The following is a 17,692-nucleotide window of genomic DNA, read 5'->3' on the forward strand; positions in this document are numbered from 1 at the left end:
CATGTTGTAGTCTTTATGAATTGACATTCACTGACATTTACTAACATGTGTTGAGGTATTTATCACACAAGTCGGTAATTTGCCTCACTGCTCGGTAATTTCAGCTTTTCATGCAGTAACAGTCTTTATGAATTGACATTTTCCTACGTGCTCTGTTAAGTCTTTATGAATGGAGGCCATAGTGTGAAACAATTGTCGACCGGACAGACTGTATGCACAGTGTACGAAGGGCGACGTATATGTATTGTGCTTGCAATACTTGTGATACTCTGCTACACTTTTGTGATTAAAACCATTTTGCCTTTTACTGGTGACCAATGCACATGTGATTCTTTGATTTTTGCATTGAGTTTGCATTGAGTTGCTTGGTCTGCCTATGCACAGGAAGGCACAGTATTTGAAGCAGCTGTTTTTTAAAGTGTATGCATTTGGTTCAACTGACCTGAGTGTGAAAACTTGTAAGACAAAATTCGTGAGAGAGAACCGAAAGCCCAATATAGTGTAATATGTTGTGATCAAATTAAATGGTTCGAGCAAGAGTAATACTCACAAAGGGTGGGTTACCACAAAGGCCACCACTGAAGTAACAGATGAGGATCATGACCCTTTCCCCGCTCAGGTTAAAAAGCAGCTTTCTGCAGTTGGAGAATATTTGTAGATACACCCAGGCCCGGATTTACAACACAGGAGCCTATAGGCACAGATGTCCTGGCACCTCAGACTTCACCCTCCATGAACCTACAAGCCCCCCCCCCCCCAAAACTGCACTGCAAGTGTGCTGGCTGTCCCAGCTGTCACTTCTCCATTACTTCACCTGCATCTACAGGTGCGCCTTAGTATTAGGTAGCCAGAGGTAACCTCAATATTAAAGGGGCACTACAGTGAAAAACTGTAGAACTGAAAATATGTGCAAACAAATACAAATAAGTACTTTTTTTCCCAAAGTAAAATGAGCCATAAACTACTTTTCTCCTATAATGCTGTCACTTACAGTAGGTTGCAGAAATCTGACAGAAGTGACAGGTTTTGGACTAGTCCATCTCTTTATAGGGGATTCTCAGGGATATATTTATATTTAAAAGCACTTAGTGAATGGCAGTTGCCCTGTCCAACTGCCAAAAAAACAGTGTAGCGAGCAGGGAAGCTGTCCAGCATCATTGTTTAAATCATTTTTAGGAGATATCTTTATAAAGAATAAAAGCCTTGCTGAGAATCCCCTATGAAGAGATGGACTAGTCCAAAACCTGTCACTTCTGTCAGACTTACTACCTACCGTGACAGCAACATAGGAGAAAAGTAATTTATGGCTCATTTTACTCTGGAAGAAATCTACTTCTTATTTGTATATGTTTGCACATGTTTTACATTTTACAGTTTTTTGCTGTAGTGCCCCTTTAAGTAGCTAGAGGTGCCACAGACTGAAGGGAGATCTCTAGAGCAGGGTGAGGTTTGAGTAACCTCATTTACAATCTCATCAGAACTGTACCTGGGGAAGGAGGAATGCACTCTGGGAGGGGAGTGAGCCACCTTTCCATCATCAGGCGCCTGTAGGCAAGTGCCTACAGTGCCTTATGGTAAATCCGGCCCTGGATACACCCCTCCACATGGGGTGGATAGCAGTAGATATAAACATAATTATAGATATATAGTAGATATAAACATAAGTAGAGTAGATACTGTAGTAGATATAAACACAATAAACAGAGGCTCCAAAACCGAGTAAAATGCATTAAAAACCATTTAAAAGGGAGGCAGTGGTGGACTTACCTTCTGGTAGTCGGGCACTCAAAGTCTATTTTCAAAAGCAGGTTTGGATGTACAGATACTCCACTTATTTTGCCTGAGGAAGCAGGTATGAACACGAAACACATCACAGTGGAGTTTGTGTTGATGTCACCCAACAGGCTCAGATGGTAGTTGCAGGCTTGCAACCTAACCTTGTGAGTATATAATTAATCTCAGTGTTGTGAGTCCCAAAAATCAGACTTACTGTACCATTGACTCCTGGTCTCCTTTTCATTCCCCATTGGATCCTTAAACCTTTCTGGAAAAACCTGTAAACATTTTTGCTTGACTGCAGGGCTGTTTTTAGGCAAAGACATTCCAGACCACTGTCTGGAGTGCCATTGGTTTTAGGGGGCGCCATGCCCCTGGATTAAGCCTCACCCCAAACTAAGCTCCACCCACTGGCTAAGCCCCATCCTCCACGGGTGTTCTATCATCTGCTTCTGCTGCATCTGTGTGGTGTCCTGAGGAGGAGCAGCATCACAGGTCCCTGGAGAGCAGACATCGCAAGCTCTGGAAAGTGTAAGCTGCAGGCAGCCTCCACTGTGTCCCTCTGTGCCACACCCCCCCCCAGACCTCCTTCTGTTCCCCTTTGTTCATCCTTCTGTCAACCTTGTGCTGCTTCCTCCTGTGACTCCATCTGTCTTCCTGTGCCTCCTTCTGTCCTCCTGTGTAAATGCAGAGTACCGCGCAGCATAAGCTTTGCTCGCACTTCCCGCCAGAGTCCAGTGCTGTGCCTGTGCGACCATCCTGTCTGTCTCCTGCTCCCTCTAGTGCTGGCACCTCACTCTCCTCATGTCGCATATAATCACGCTACATGCAGTAGGAGTTTCTGGACACTAAGCCGAGCGGCAAGCAGATGGAAGCACAGCACTGGATTCCAGTGGAGAGGCAAGAGCATAGCTTTTGCTGCACTATACTCTGCATTAACACACTAAGCCGGGGGAGTGCAAAAAGTGAGTGTGCAACAAAATGCGATCGGCGGGTTGTTTATGTTTCGTGGACTCCCTGTATTAAGCATCCATCATATATGCCACATGGTTCATATTCTCTAGTGTGCGTGGACAGGACTTCTTTCCTGGAGTGACATACAGGCTAGAACTGTATTACTTGTCTACAGGCTGCTAACAGTGAAAGCACTTACCCCATGTTCATCTGAGCAGTACTGATAATATTCGTCACACCGTATTACGGAGTAATCTATGATACCCAAAATTATTCCAAGCATGCTGCAGATAGATGATATGATGTTTAAGGCAAGTGATCCTTTGATCTGCATAATACAAAAAAAAGATAAAATAATTTATAAATTTGGGAAGTATTGGGAAAGATTAAAAGGCGAAAAGTATAAGTATATACTAGGAATAATTGCAAATAGGTAGATTGCTAGAGATAAGTAGTCAACAATTATCGCAAAGCTGCTACTAATAGCGAAATGATTCTGCCTTTACTCACCTATCACTCTAGAATTTTACTAGAATTGGAAAATTCTTTTACAGATATTCACAGCATTGCCTGCACTGCACATAAGATATCACAGTATCCTGTGCTTCAACATGATGCACATCATGGAATAAGTCTCGAAGTGTGGAGGAAAGGATGTATGGTGTTGGATGTGAGGCAGAGTGACGCTTGCAGAGGTAGTGTATTTTATCAATGGTTCGATTGATTTATTTGGTACAGCGGAAAGGTGGGAGAATGCTAGGAACTTGCTTGTTGGTTCACTGAGAGGAGATGGTTTGGGGGTTAGAGAGAACCTATTCATATTTAGAACCTGGAACTTCAGAGATCTAGTGAATACAAAGACAAGACACAGAACATTTATATTGTGTTTTTGTCCTGGCGGACTCAAAGTGCTGCAGCCACAAGGGCGCGCTCAGTCTAGCTCAAGTACTCCTTACTAAATAGGTGCTGGCTTTCTCAGCTGAGATTTGAACCCAGGTCTCCTGTGCGGTAGTTAGTTAAGTAGTTTTTCCACTGTATATAAGCATTCAGGAATCTACCACCTCAGAGTTATGCAATACAAACTGTTTCTTCCTTCACCAAACTTATGTAAAACCCACCAGATGGAAGAGGCTGAAGAACAGCCTACAATGGGGTTGATTCATTATGGGTAACGCACTGAAACAGTGTGAGTAGGTTCACCTGTGTGCGCTAGTGAAAGTAGCGCGACTCAATGATATTACGGGGATTAATTAATGGAGAAGCAGGCATGCTAGTGAAGTATTGCGGTAGCGATACATCACTATCACGTGGTACTGGATGGATAGTGTAATGGTTAAGGGCTCTGCCTCTGACACAGGAGACCTGGGTTCAAATCTCGGCTCTGCCTGTTCAGTAAGCCAGCACCTATTTCAGTAAGGAGTTTCTTGGGCAAGTCTCCTTAACACTGCTACTGCCTACTGAGTGCGCTCTAGTTGCTGCCTCACAAGCGCTTTGAGTCCGACAGGAGAAAGGCGCTATACAAATACTGCCATTATTATTATTATTATTATTATTACTTACAAGGAACGGCCATTGCTAAGCAACTCATGCTACACTGCCAGTAACAAATGCGCACAACTTCAGCCAAAGTTGCCAGGCTACTGGGGCCGCCAGCGGGACCACGGAGGGGACCTGAAGGACGACAAGGGACCTTGCGGGCAATGAGGGGCTGGAGAAAACAGCAGGTAAGTGCTGATTTTCATTTTAAAGCTCTGCTCAGGGTCCCGTTAAGTTGAGTTAGTTTCATTAGTGTGCATGAGGAGAGTTAACTCGCGCTGTTCCAGCACGTTACCCATAAAAAGTCATCCTCAATGTGCATTGGCATTACAAAAGCAAATGCCAATGTCAACTCTCTAACTCAAGTGGTCTTAGGGTTCAGACACAAGTGTAGTAAAAAAGGGAACTCCTAATTGAGAAAAACTGCCAATTTTATTGGTAAATACACAGTTCAAAAAAACAAATAGGCTGTTCAGATTAGGTACAGTGCTGCCCATAATTATTCATACCCCTGCAAATTTTAACTTAACCTCCTTGCCGTTTATCCCAAACTCAGTTCGGGGTAACCTGCGCAGGAGGATTGCTCAGGCCCCGCTGGGCCGATTTGCATAATTTTTTTTTGTTACAAGCAGCTAGCACTTTGCTAGCTGCTTGTAACTTCCGATCGCCGCCGATCTGCCGCAATCCGCCGCGCCGAGCCGCTCCCCCCCGCCCCAGACCCCTGTGCTGCCTGGCCAATCAGTGCCAGGCAGCGTTGAGGGGCGGATCGGGATTCCCCATGACGTCCCGACGTCCATGACATCGGTGACGTCATCCCGCCCCGTCGCCATGGCGACCGGGGAAGCCCTGCAGGAAATCCCATTCTCAACAGGATTTCCTGCATACTCTGATCGTCGAAGGCGATCGGAGTGGGTGGGGGGATGCCGCCGCTCAGCGGCTATCATATAGCGAGCCCTCGGCTCGCTACATGATTTAAAAAAAAAAAAAAAAAAACTCCTGCGCTGCCTCCTTGCCGGAGGAATTGAACCGGCAAGGAGGTTAAATTACTTTTATTCAACCAGCAAGTCATTTTTTGACGGGAAATTACGTAGGTGTTTCCCAAAAGATAATGAAACGATGTACAAGAGGAATTATTGCGGAAAAAAAAATTTCTCAGCTTTACATTTGAGCAAAAAAGTGTCCAGTCCAAAATTATTCATACCCTTCTTAATACTAAATAGAAAAGCCTATTACAGCAATCAAATGCTTCCCATAATCTCAGACCAGCATTTTGCATGTCTCCACAGGTATTTTTGCCCATTCATCCTTAGCCATAATCTCCAAATCTTTCAGGTTGGAGGGTCTTCTTGCCCTCACCCTGATCTTTAGGTGCCTCCACAGATTCTTAATTGGATTCAAGTCAGAACTCTGGCTGGGCCACACCAAAATGTTAATGTTGTTGTCTGCTAACCATTTCTTCACCACTTTTGCTGTGTGTTTTGGGTCATTGTAATGCTGAAATGTCCACTAGTGCCCAAGGCCAAGTTTCTCTGCAGACTGCCTGATGTTGTCATTGAAAATCCTAATGTATTGCTTTTTTCATGGTGCAGTTTACTGTGATTAGGTTCCCTGGTCCATTGGCTGAAAAACACCCCCAAAGCATTAGGTTCCCACCACCATGTTTGACAGTAGGAATGGTGTTCTTTGGGTTGAAGACTTCTCCTTTTTTACACCTAATGAAGAAAACATCATTGTGACCAAGCAATTCACTTTTTGCTTCATCTGACCACAACACATAAGACCAGAAGTCTTCTTCTTTGTCCAGATGAGCATTTGCAAAGGCTAAGTGAGCTTGTGTGTGCCTTATCTGGAGAAGTGGCATCCTCCTTGTTCTGCATCCGTGGAACCCAGCAGTGTGCAGTGTCTATTGGATTGTCTGCCTTGAGACATTGCCACCAGCAGAGCCCAGATTCACCAGGATGACCTTGGTGGTGATCCTTGAATTCTTTTCCAGCTCTCTCACAATCCTCCTGGCCAGCACAAGTGTCCCTTTTGGCTTCCGACCACATCCTCTGAGATTTCCCACAGTGTGGAACATCTTGTATTTGTTAATAACAATTTGCACTGTGGCCACTGGAACTTGAAAACATTTAGAAATGGCCTTGTAGCCCTTTCCTGACTTGTGAGCAGCCACAATGCACAGCCGCAGGTCCTCACTGAGCTCCCTATTCTTAACCATGGCAGTCCACAAACCAACTGCAGAGAGCTGCTTTTTTCACCTGTTGAGTTGATTAAAACAGCTGTTCCCAATTAATCAGGGTAATTAGAATGCTTTAGAACAGCTTGGACTATTTGGAATGGTATAGAACTTTAGATTTTCCCACAGACTGTAACAATTTGGGAAGGGTATGAATAATTTTTGGACTAGACACTTTTTGCCCAAATGTAAATGAAAGCTGAGAATTTTTATTTCCCACAATAATGCCTCTTGTACATCGTCTTATTATATTTTGGGAGACACCTATGTCATTTCCCATCAAAAAATGTATTCCTATTTCCTAGTTGAATAAAAGTAACTTTAAGTCAAAATTTGCCAGGGGTATGAATAATTATGGGCAGCACTGTATGTTCAGCAGAGCGTATGTGATGCAGAGTGCTGTGAAGTGTACATATAGCTACCTCTCCTCATGGAGCCAACTTACCGTCTTCCCTTGCTGCTCTGTACTTGCTGCAGATCCAGGCTTCTCGTCACCCTTGCAGCTTTGTACCCGTGGCTGACATCTAGTGGCCGAGTACAGAACAGCAAGGGGAACAGAAGTAGCTCCCAGGGACAAGAAGAAACTGAAACCTGGAAATCTAGCAAGTAGAGCTGTACAGGAAACGCTGCCAGGAATGAGGAGAGCTAACTAACTCCACACACCCCCACACATGACTCACATACAGCTATGCCACTCGAATTCGTGATTAAAATATGGCATAATTGCCTCAGGTGGGCAGCTGGGAGAGAGGGGGTTACTTACCCATAAGTCTGGTGTCTTCTATGCATTCCAAACGTCATGCACGCATCCTAAAGAACGCGTTGCAAGACTCACTACCGCGCACTTCCTCCTTCAAGCCCATCGCTACTCACGTATACACCAACTCAAACCCCCCCCCCCCCCCCCAAGTTTCGGGACACTTTTTTTGTCCCAAGAATCTGACTTATATGCGAGCATTTGCGGTAATTGTTCTCAGAAAGGTTTTTCTTTTTACTGCTATCCCCAAAAAATTATGCGGAAAACACAAATGCAATCTAAGAGTACTGGGAAATGCCCTTAAAATGACAAGGTCAAGTGCATTTCCTGCCAAAGCTACTTCTTAAAGTGGATCCGAGATGAAAAACTAACTAACAAGTAACTTGTCTATATATCTATAGTTTACACAGCATATCTATCTGCAAACAGCTTCAACAGTTTATGATTATTTATTCCTGTGATACAATGAAGGCAGCCATGTTCTGTTTGTCACATTGTCACAGGCTGAGGGCTGGAGATGCTATCAGCTTGTCTGTGTGTAAATTCAGTCCCCTCTCCTCCTCCCTCCTTCCTTCTGCCTCTGAAATAAATGGCAGGTAACCTCCTCCTCCTCCTGCCCAGACTGAGCTCCTATAAGCCCTTGCTACATGGATCTGAGAGTGCCAAGGCACTGTGAAAAGCTGTGGGCGAGGCTTGTTTAGTTTATAGGGAATTAGAGTATTAAAACAAAACAAAAAAGTATTTGGCTTGAGGAATGCCCTATAAACTATATGAAAGGAACACAATTATGCAATGAGTAAAAGGTTATCTCGGATCCACTTTAATCGATAAAACAAAGTCACATCTTCAGTTCAATACATTTTAAAGATCAATCAATTTCCTGCAAACAAAGTCATTTCTTGAATTATCTCACCTTACAGATGTCAGGAGTTTTATGGCCACAAATTGACAAAGATCCAGCAATGATATACTGTTAAAAAATACATATATTTGTTAGCTGTAACAGTAATTTCAAAATTTTCAAATCGGTCTAAGTTACTATCGTGTTTTTGAGCAAAAGGTCATTGAAGAATATGTTATATTTCAACTCTTTCTTGGAATATGCAACCATCAGCTTGAATATATCAAACCATTGATAGGGCTCAGAAAACGTACGCGATCGCTGTAAATTTTACGTGATTTTTTCCAGCAATTTTAATGAAAGTGAATGGGAGCGATTTTTAAAAAGTGAATCAATCACAAGTGTTCAAAAAAAGTGCCTGTAGTGTGTCTGAGCCCCTGAAAGATTAATAAATCAGCAGTTAAACTGCCCCCAATGCTGTGCCCCCTAAAGTAAATGTCCCTCCGGTGCACCGTGTAAAGGATTCATTACCTGTCCTTGGCCTGTGCTTGTCCTGTGCTTGTCCCCCGCTGCCTCCAGGATATCTCCTCTCCATACACGCAGTCCCCACATGGTTTTCTAGTAGGGGCGCATGTGTATGACATCACATGCGTGCCTTTACTAGGAAACCAAGTGGGGCATGTGTGTATGGAGAGGGGAATGCGCCTGGAAGCCAGCAGAGGGACAAGCGCAGGCTGCAGACAGGTAATGTATCCTTTTCAGGGGGGGGGGCTGAACATTTACATTAGGGGGGACAGCATCGGGGGTTTCGTCACACTCGTTGATCATCAGGAAATTGCACGTTACCGACAAGCGCCCGATCGAGCAGCATTCGCGATCGAGAATGTGACCAATTTTTGGCACAAAATTTGTCACATTGGCGGTCGGGCATGCACTTGGCGGCACTGATTTTCATCCAGTTCGATTATAATTATCAAATTGTATGGTCAATCCGCTGTCAAGTCGTCTGATGTATAGCCAAGTACTGTCTGTTATATTTTCTTTATACCTCCAAATAAAAATTATAAAAAAAAAAAAAATGAAAAAGAAATGGGTTGCTAGCATATATTATTGACCCACCGCTGATGTAACTGACTGATGCCAGAAATGTGACATTACCAACTGCTTCTGTTAACCCTTACTGCTGCTGACGTTTACAAACATCGTAACACGGTCAGCTGCAGATGCCTTGGTTTAATGCTCCAGCTAGTTATCCTCAGATTGATGTGTGGCATTTATGAGGCCAATTAGGACATCTTCGGCGATTTTCACCGAATAGTGCTTGCCGGCAAACTATTTGGGCCATCTGTACTGACATCCACAACCTAAAGTCCTGCTGCCTTGGCCTAATGTTAGTTAGTACTTATATTTACATTTATGGGTGGCACTGATGTTATCTGAGGTCATGCTGTGACCTAGCAATTGGACTTCCATCCTTGCTGCTTCTATGAGGCCAGACTTTTGCTGCTGTGCTGATGTCCACAGCTCCTGGTTCTGCTCCTTTGAGTAATATTTCTGCTACTTCAACCAATGATGTCATCACCCCTTAGTTATGTGCCACTCATCATCCCCCACTTGGGCATAACTAGAAATCACAAGCAACCCTGCAAAATGTTTGAAAGAATGTCATTAATGTGCAGTAATTAATTCTGAAATGGTAATGCAATTTCCATACTTACAAACAATGGTCCCCAAAAATAGATACCACTGATGAAGGAGACGGAGGGGTAGACAAGAAAAGACAATGCAATGGCAAAGCCAATTTGCAGGATGGACATCACAATCAGCACAATCTGAAGACGTAAGGAAATTAAATGTTAGGTTCCAGTTTCAAGATTAATGAAGCACCTTTTACATCAAACATAAATTTGCTTCTTAGGATGTCTGAAGCCTCCCAGACTTCCTATATAGAGGGAAGTCCTCACTCATCCCATCATCCCTGCACCCACCTCCATGGAAGCTACATATCCTTTTAGCTCTTCGGCACTGCTCCTGCAACCTTCAGGATTGCATATGTGCATAGCTTGTGCTTAGCTGAGCTTCAGGAGTGGATGAATGATAACTGGCTAAATCCTGACAAAACTGAGGTTCTTGTTATCAAAGGTCAGCACTCGACAGCAAAGCAGCTCCAGTCTCAGCCAGCATCACTAAGGATAGGGAGCTCACACATTATAAACTCAGACTTTGTGCGCAGCCTGGATGTACTGATTGATGGGGAATTAAGCTTCATGTATCAAATCTCAGCTGTTGTGAAACATTTCTTCTTTCACCTAATACACGGTGTGTTTCTTTCTTATCAATTGAGCTGCTGATGGGCTCGATTGATAATATCCAACAGGTCCGATCACAAATGGATCGATCCCCGCGGGTGGACAATGGCGGGAAATCGAGTGGAAGATAAGCAGCGCCGGCGGGGACGAGCGGCAATCGATTCGGGCGCAGGAGCGGACGCGCGGGGACGCGGCGGGAGTCGATCCGGCGGCTAATCGAGCCACCGGATCGCACCGTGTATGCCCAGCATAAGGAATATTGCAATAATTAAGCACCTCATACCTCCAGCAGATCTTCCAATCCTAGTTCATGCCATCACTTCATCATTGTTGGACTACTGCAATGTTCTCTGTACAGGCCTTATACAAAGACCTTTCTTTCTTACACATCATTTTTCAGGTACTTTTTTTAACCCTTGATCATCATAAAATATTTCTGATGCCCTGGATCTTCTTTATTATAACTCCCAGTCTCCCCCGCTTATGTTTCACGCCTATGCACTGTAAAAAGTAACTTTTTATTATTTTTTATAATTTTCTTTCCCTACAGTAAACAGCCCTCCTCAGGCATATTTCCAGGACCCCTCCCCCCTTCTCCTTTTATCCTAAAGCGCCGCTGCACAGTGCACACATCGCCGTTCAATCATAATACATTAGGATTACATGCCCTCACACTTAATAAAAATGGCTCTCATCATCTACCTGTAATGCGCATGATGTCAGAACCAGGCGCAGCTCACGCCAAACAGCATCTCGGCCCCGCACTATGACAAGCGGCTTTCCCCATTGGCCAGCTGGCTGCCGGGTACCTATTTAAAGTGCACAGCAGTACCTTAATGGTACAGGGGCGCTCAACACGAACCTGGAAGGTGTTAGGTAAGATTTGGAAAGAATTTGTTCTTTTGCTCCTCCTTTTGTTGCCCACTAAGCACACTCTTCACCATTTATTTCCACCACGATCCGCTTTTGATCCCCATGTGCCATATGCCACTTTTTACATGACAAAAAATACTCTTCCCACCCCTGCCCTCACTACAACACACATAGTTTTTACTCTACTATTTTTACTAATTTTTACCAGTATTTACCCCAGCCATCCCTGTCCCCACTACCTTGCACATAGCTCCTTAGTGCATTAACCCTTACTTTACGCAAAAAGTTTCAAGCAGAAACACAACCCCCCCCCATCTTTTTCTTCTGTTCCTTACACCAATACTTACTCCCCCCCCCCCATATTCAACCCCCATAAATAGCCCTTATGACCCATGTGCTCTTTATTTTATTTTATTTCAATTTGCTTTCACAATACCCTGTCAACGATTTTCTGTATATTGAATTGTCACAGCATCTAAGTCCATTGTCTCTTTTTAACAGCTGTATACTCCTTTCTACTGTCTGATGAAGCAGGGTCAAACCTGCAAAACGCATTGCAAATTTATGTGGATTGTATAAATACATTTTCTTTGTTCTAACGTCACTACGTTTATGGCATGTCCTTTGGAGTAGGTAAGTCCAGCACTACCTCTCCTAGTTTTAAGACTTTCAGCTGTTTTTATTCTGCTGGTGCCTCTGTTCTTTATCTTGTTTAAGTCCAGCCCTAGTGGAGGGATGTTTTACCCCACCCTCTTCTTCCAGTCTACAGAAAGTGACTTCTTAATCCTGTGTGGGAACAGGTCTAATCTTCCCACCTGCCTTTACAGTGGTTGCCTCAGTGGTAACCCACGTTTGTGAGTATAATGATACTTGCTTAACTAATTACCTCCTTACCAATACATACTACACTATATTGCGCTCTCAGTGCCCTCGTTTTGTCTGTCACAAAACAATGTTCAGGTTGGTTGCATCGCCTGGTTCATATGTATAGCCAACTGTAGTCTTTCTCTGAAGACAAATATAACATTATTAACTACACTCACCCCTAGAGCATATGGTTTCCCTTTCAGAAATATCTGGTGTGCGGCTGCCAGCTGTGGATTCTGAGGCACAATGGGAGTAGTGACATATGCTGGAGGAGCAGGCTGGATGTTCCACTGACCACCATTCGGGAGGATTATACTGGATGCAGGAGGTTGCACATTCCACATCGGAGATCCTGGATATCCATTTGGGCCGGTAGCCATTGGATTGGCATTCCATTGAACAGTCATGGGAAAATTTGGCTGTTGAGGGTGAACCACTGGAGTTTGAACAAAGCCATAGTTGGGTATACCAGCTGGTTTATCAGGGGCCGACATACTGAAGAGCTACTGCATCAAAAAGAGAAATGGAAATAGCTAAGAAATAAAAAATAAAACAATACTATTACACTGCACTACAGGTTATTAGAACATAATTACCCTAATAATTGGGCTGTGAGAGCTTTGTTTCAGCTTGTTAGATCAAAGCTTTATGAAGTGTGAGATGCTATTCCCAAAAGATACCCCAGCGCAAATATAAATTTAAAAGGGGGGGCGAGTAAGCACGTGTAGTGGGTTCTCCTCAATCCTCCTGTCCTCTGCTCCCCCCCTATTCTCCTCCATCCCCATCCGTTACTCTGCACCCCACAAACTTACCTCCTGGTCAGGAGAGTCAGTGCAGACTGTGCAGGCGCTGCCCGGTAATGTGGGTCCTTAATGATATCGAGCTGGAGCGCTCTGCGCATACGCACTACTACAGGCATGTGCAGAGCTCTCCCAGCTGCAGGTGCACAATCAGTGAGGCGCTTCATTGGGCAGCATCTGCGCAGTCCGCACAGACCCTCCCGACCAGGGAGTACATTCGGGGTTGGTGCAGAGTAACAGAGAGGCGGATGGAGGAGAACGGGTGGAGCGGTGGGCATTAGGAAAGTCCACTACACATGCCTGCTCCCCCCAATTTTGTTTTTATGTTTGCCCTAAGGTAATATTTAAAGGAGATTTTTTTTTTGTCAATGGTCTTAATTATGGAACTACTGCACATAAATAATGTAATTCGCCTGAAAGGTAGGTGTAAAGAGCAATTACTTAAGGCTTGTACACACTTCCAATTTTGACTGGTAAATGATTGGTCAACCGATCTTGAATACTATGAACATTGTGTAGGTAAGTTCTCATGCTACATGGAAGTCATAATATTGGCCAATAAAATTGGATTTCATTGGCCAATGACTAGTGATGGGCGAACACCTGGATGTTCGGGTTCGGGAAAGTTCGCCGAACATGGCCGAGATGTTCGGCATGTTCGGGCCGAACCCCGAACTTTCCGAACATCCAGCTTTTGGGGGCCATATGGGGTCGCAGGCATAAGGGGGGAGCATGCCCCGATCGCGGGGGGGGTCGGAAATTCCCCCCACCCCCTCCGCTAGCGCTCCCCCCTCTGCCCGCTTCCCCATTCAAAAGTTTAAGCAAAGTACCTGTAGTGGATGGCCTGGCAGTGGGCGGCACTGTGGAGTGAGGAGGAGGAGTCCGGAGAGTGACGAGTTGAGGGAGGCCGGGCAGCGGGCGGTTCAGCGGAAGTACCCTTGTGGTACTTCCACCCTTTCTCTGACCTCACGCCCGCTGCCCGGCCTCCCTCAACTTGTCACTCTCCGGACTCCTCCTCCTCACTCCACAGTGCCGCCCACTGCCAGGCCATCCACTACAGGTACTTTGCTTAAACTTTTGAATGGGGAAGCGGGCAGAGGGGGGAGCGCTAGCGGAGGGGGTGGGGGGAATTTCCGACCCCCTCCCGCGATCGGGGCATGCTCCCCCCTTATGCCTGCGACCCCATAGGGGGGCAGTATTCGGCCGAACAGGGCCCTGTTCGGCCGAACAGGGGCCCTGTTCGGCCCTGTTCGGCGGCCATTAGAAGTTCGGGGCGAACCCGAACTTAAAAGGCCGAACACCATCAGGTGTTCGGCCGAACGCGAACATCACCCGAACAGGGTGATGTTCTGCAGAACCCCGAACAGTGGCGAACACTGTTCGCCCAACACTACCAATGACCATCCAATTTTACCACTTCCATGCTGTATGAAATACATATTTTGAATACTATAAATAGATTGTGCATGTAAGCTCTCATACTACATGGAACTGATAAGAGTGGTCATTGCGGTGTTTAATAGGCTGTAGAATAAGAATAACAATAATTAAAAAATGCATTATATTGCACTTTTCAGGCATTATAGTTGTTTTAGTAGTAGTTTTTTTTTAACTTGCGACTGTAAATAAAACCCACACATTTTATTTGCCCATTTATCCCAGTTATTATAATGTTTAAATTGTGTCTCTAGTACAATGTATGGTGACACTTTATTTAAAAATAAAGGTGTATCTTGTGACTTTGTATTTCTTATTGTACTGTATCAATAATTGTTGTATTGTATCAATAATTACAAGCCCTTATTTAAAAAAAATAGCTATAATATACCCTTATGTTATGACATACCTGTACAAAAAGTTAAGACCCTAATGTAACAATTTGTGTATTCCCTTTCAAATTCTGAAAATATTTTGTTTTACAATTATAAGTTATTTATTTTGGTAACTATGAGGGCAGGCTAGGGAACAAAAGGGTTGAGGGGTTTTTATTCTTTTCTTTTTGCAATGCTGTAATATTAAATGTGGCCATTAGATGTCACCTGCTAAAGCATTTTAAGCAAAACAACACAAAGTAAAGGATTTTTTTTTTACTTGTTCTCATTGAATGATCGTGGTGTTCGTGACAGCACTGATCATTCATGATTCGCGCTGCGGTCTTGAGAAAGCCCGCTGGGCGAAACGATCGTCGACCATCCTCCTCCCCTCCATACTGCTGCCTGTGTCCGATAAGTATTGTGTACCTTTTTATCACTGTTGATTGCTGCAAGCATTTTTAACTACCAACTGGCCGCATCATGCCAGTGGGCTTGAATGCGGTGACTCCCCCAGGACCGCCCAACGCCGACTGGCGTCAAGTCCTGGCTATGTAGCAGCATCGCACTGCATATAATGGAAACGGGCCCTTAGTTAGCTTTCAAATAACACTGTATACCTGATTTCCTAGTGGGTGCTATTTGAGAAAGAGAACAACAGGAGCACAAGAGACAGACTTAACCACTTAACGACCAGCTAACGCCAAGTGGATTTCCATGGAAACGGTCGCTCAGTTCACGGCAGGGGGCTCCGTGAACAGCCTGCGAGCCTCTGATCGTGGCTCGCAGGCTAAATGTAAACACCCGGGGAAGAAATCCCCAGTGTTTACATCATACGGCACTGCTGTCACAGCAGCGCCGTAAAGGAGATCGTCGATCCCCGGCCTCTGATTGGCCGGGGATCGCTGCCGTCTGATAGGCTGAAGCCTATCTGAGGCGGTACAGGACGGATCGCCATCCTGTACCGCCCATAATGAGGAGCAGAGGGAGGGAAGGAGAGGGAGGGCGGAATAGCACTGCGGAGGGGGGCTTTGAGGAGCCTCCCCCCGCAAGGCACAAGGCAGCGGCGGCGATCAGACCCCCCCAGCAGGACATCCCCCTAGTGGGAAAAAAGGGGGGAAGTCTGATCGCCCTGCCTAAAACCTGATCTGTGCTGCGGGCTGAAGAGCCCACGCAGCACAGATCAATCAAAAAGGGGCCGATCCTTAATTAATGTGGCCACACACCATACAATTTTTTTAATTTCTGTTCAATTCAAAATTACCAATCAATTTTTCTGACTGATTGTAACATTTCAGAAATCTGATAAATGCACCAAACGCATGTGTTCACATGTTTTTCAATTATGATAAAAAAAATGATTGGAAACTGTGAGAAAATTGCATGGGTGTAAATATTAATAAATTGACAATCTACCACACACCATTCAATTTTCATAAAATTTGATCAGAAAAATCCACTATTCCCAATTGACTTTTATTGAATAAAGATGGGAAATCCAATCATATTTCTTGCTCAAATAAAAAAAAAAAGTTTTAGATTTTTTGGGAAATCCGATCTTTTCAAATTTTTTTTCAAATTGCCGTATAATCAGATCATTTTATTGTATTTATCGAATTGACGTATAATCATTTTATTTAATTGTGTGTGATCAACTTAACTGAGATGTACCAGTAGATGCACCATGTTAACATGATTTTGAAAATACTGTACGTGGAACCAAGAGCCCTCATGCAATAAACTCCGATAATATTGCCATGTGCAGGTAACAGTAATGTGCTGTTGCTATGGTAATGTGTGTTACATGGTGTGTTACCATAGCAATATGTGTGTTAGCCCGGTAACGCACTTGGCGCTAAGGGTTGATGGTCGGTCCTCACCCTGCTCTAGTAACAGTAAAATTACCATGCGCTCCCTGTACAAAACAACTTTACTGGAGTTAACTACATCAGGCCCTATGTGTTTTATTTTTATATTAGAGACAGAAATGTGTCTCCTTTTGCCTACTTTGATTATGCTATGGTATAATCACACAGTTTTCATCTTTCATTAGCTGACCAGTCCTACTTTACAGGACTCCGCAAGCCAGATGCTGTGTGATTTAAGGGCTTGTTGTTGTTTTCTTGTTTGGTTTTTTTGTATAATTGTGTGTTCTACCTTAAAAAACTAAAAATCCACAAATGTAAAACTACAGTTTTTGTAAAATAAGAGCAATGTTACACAAAAGTCCTGTGTTTTATGAGATCTCTATCACAGGCGTGTGTAACTAACCACTTCACTCCACAGGCTTTTTACCCTTTAGACCAAAAACAATTTTCACCTGTCAGTGCTCCTCTCATTCGTTTGGCCATAACTTTCTCACTGCTTATCACACGTAAATAATATTTATCTTGTTTTTCGCTCCACAACCACAAATTGTCCTTTTTGGGGGTGAAATTTGTTTATAGTAATTACTTTATTTTTGTATGCATTTTAAAAGGAAAAAATGAAAAAAAGAAACTGTTCCTCAAATCCCATCCCTTGTAGCTTTAAAATAAACAATGCTATTGTAGATAAAACCCGCACATTGTAATTTCCCCTTTGTCTCAGCTATCACATTTAAACTATGATCCTAGTACAATGCACGGTGACAATATATTATTTGGAAATAAAGGTGTATATGTTCTGCTATGTCCACACCCTATCAATAATTACAAACTCTTGTTTGATAAAACAACAGTAAAATACCCTCATGACATACATATTAAAAAGCTGAGTCCCTAAGGTAACTATTTATGTATTTTTAAGTGTTTATTATGGTAACTAATGGGGGTGGGGGTTCATTTATTTTTATTTACTATTATTATTGCTTTATAAAGTGCCAACATATTCCCTGGTGCTGTACAACATAAGAAACAAACGTGGAGTACAAAATAGTACAGACAGTGGAATA

The 17,692-nt window shown here is 43.8% G+C and overlaps 1 protein-coding gene across 1 annotated transcript in view; it reads right to left on the minus strand.

The window, feature by feature from the left end:
- The window catches only part of LOC137536203 (membrane-spanning 4-domains subfamily A member 8-like), a 36,431-nt gene extending 23,783 nt beyond the window's left edge, over positions 1–12,648 (minus strand). The window contains exons 1-4 of the mRNA XM_068258301.1: positions 12,326–12,648; positions 9,819–9,932; positions 8,173–8,229; positions 2,930–3,058 (exon numbers count right to left, since the gene is read on the minus strand). Coding sequence (XP_068114402.1) covers positions 2,930–3,058; positions 8,173–8,229; positions 9,819–9,932; positions 12,326–12,643 — 618 coding nt within the window. The 5' untranslated portion in view covers positions 12,644–12,648. The remainder of the gene's footprint in view (positions 1–2,929; positions 3,059–8,172; positions 8,230–9,818; positions 9,933–12,325) is intronic.
- Between the last annotated feature and the right edge of the window lie 5,044 nt (positions 12,649–17,692).

Source organism: Hyperolius riggenbachi, chromosome 10 (genome assembly GCF_040937935.1).
Source record: "Hyperolius riggenbachi isolate aHypRig1 chromosome 10, aHypRig1.pri, whole genome shotgun sequence".
Classification (NCBI taxonomy): Eukaryota; Metazoa; Chordata; class Amphibia; order Anura; family Hyperoliidae; genus Hyperolius; species Hyperolius riggenbachi.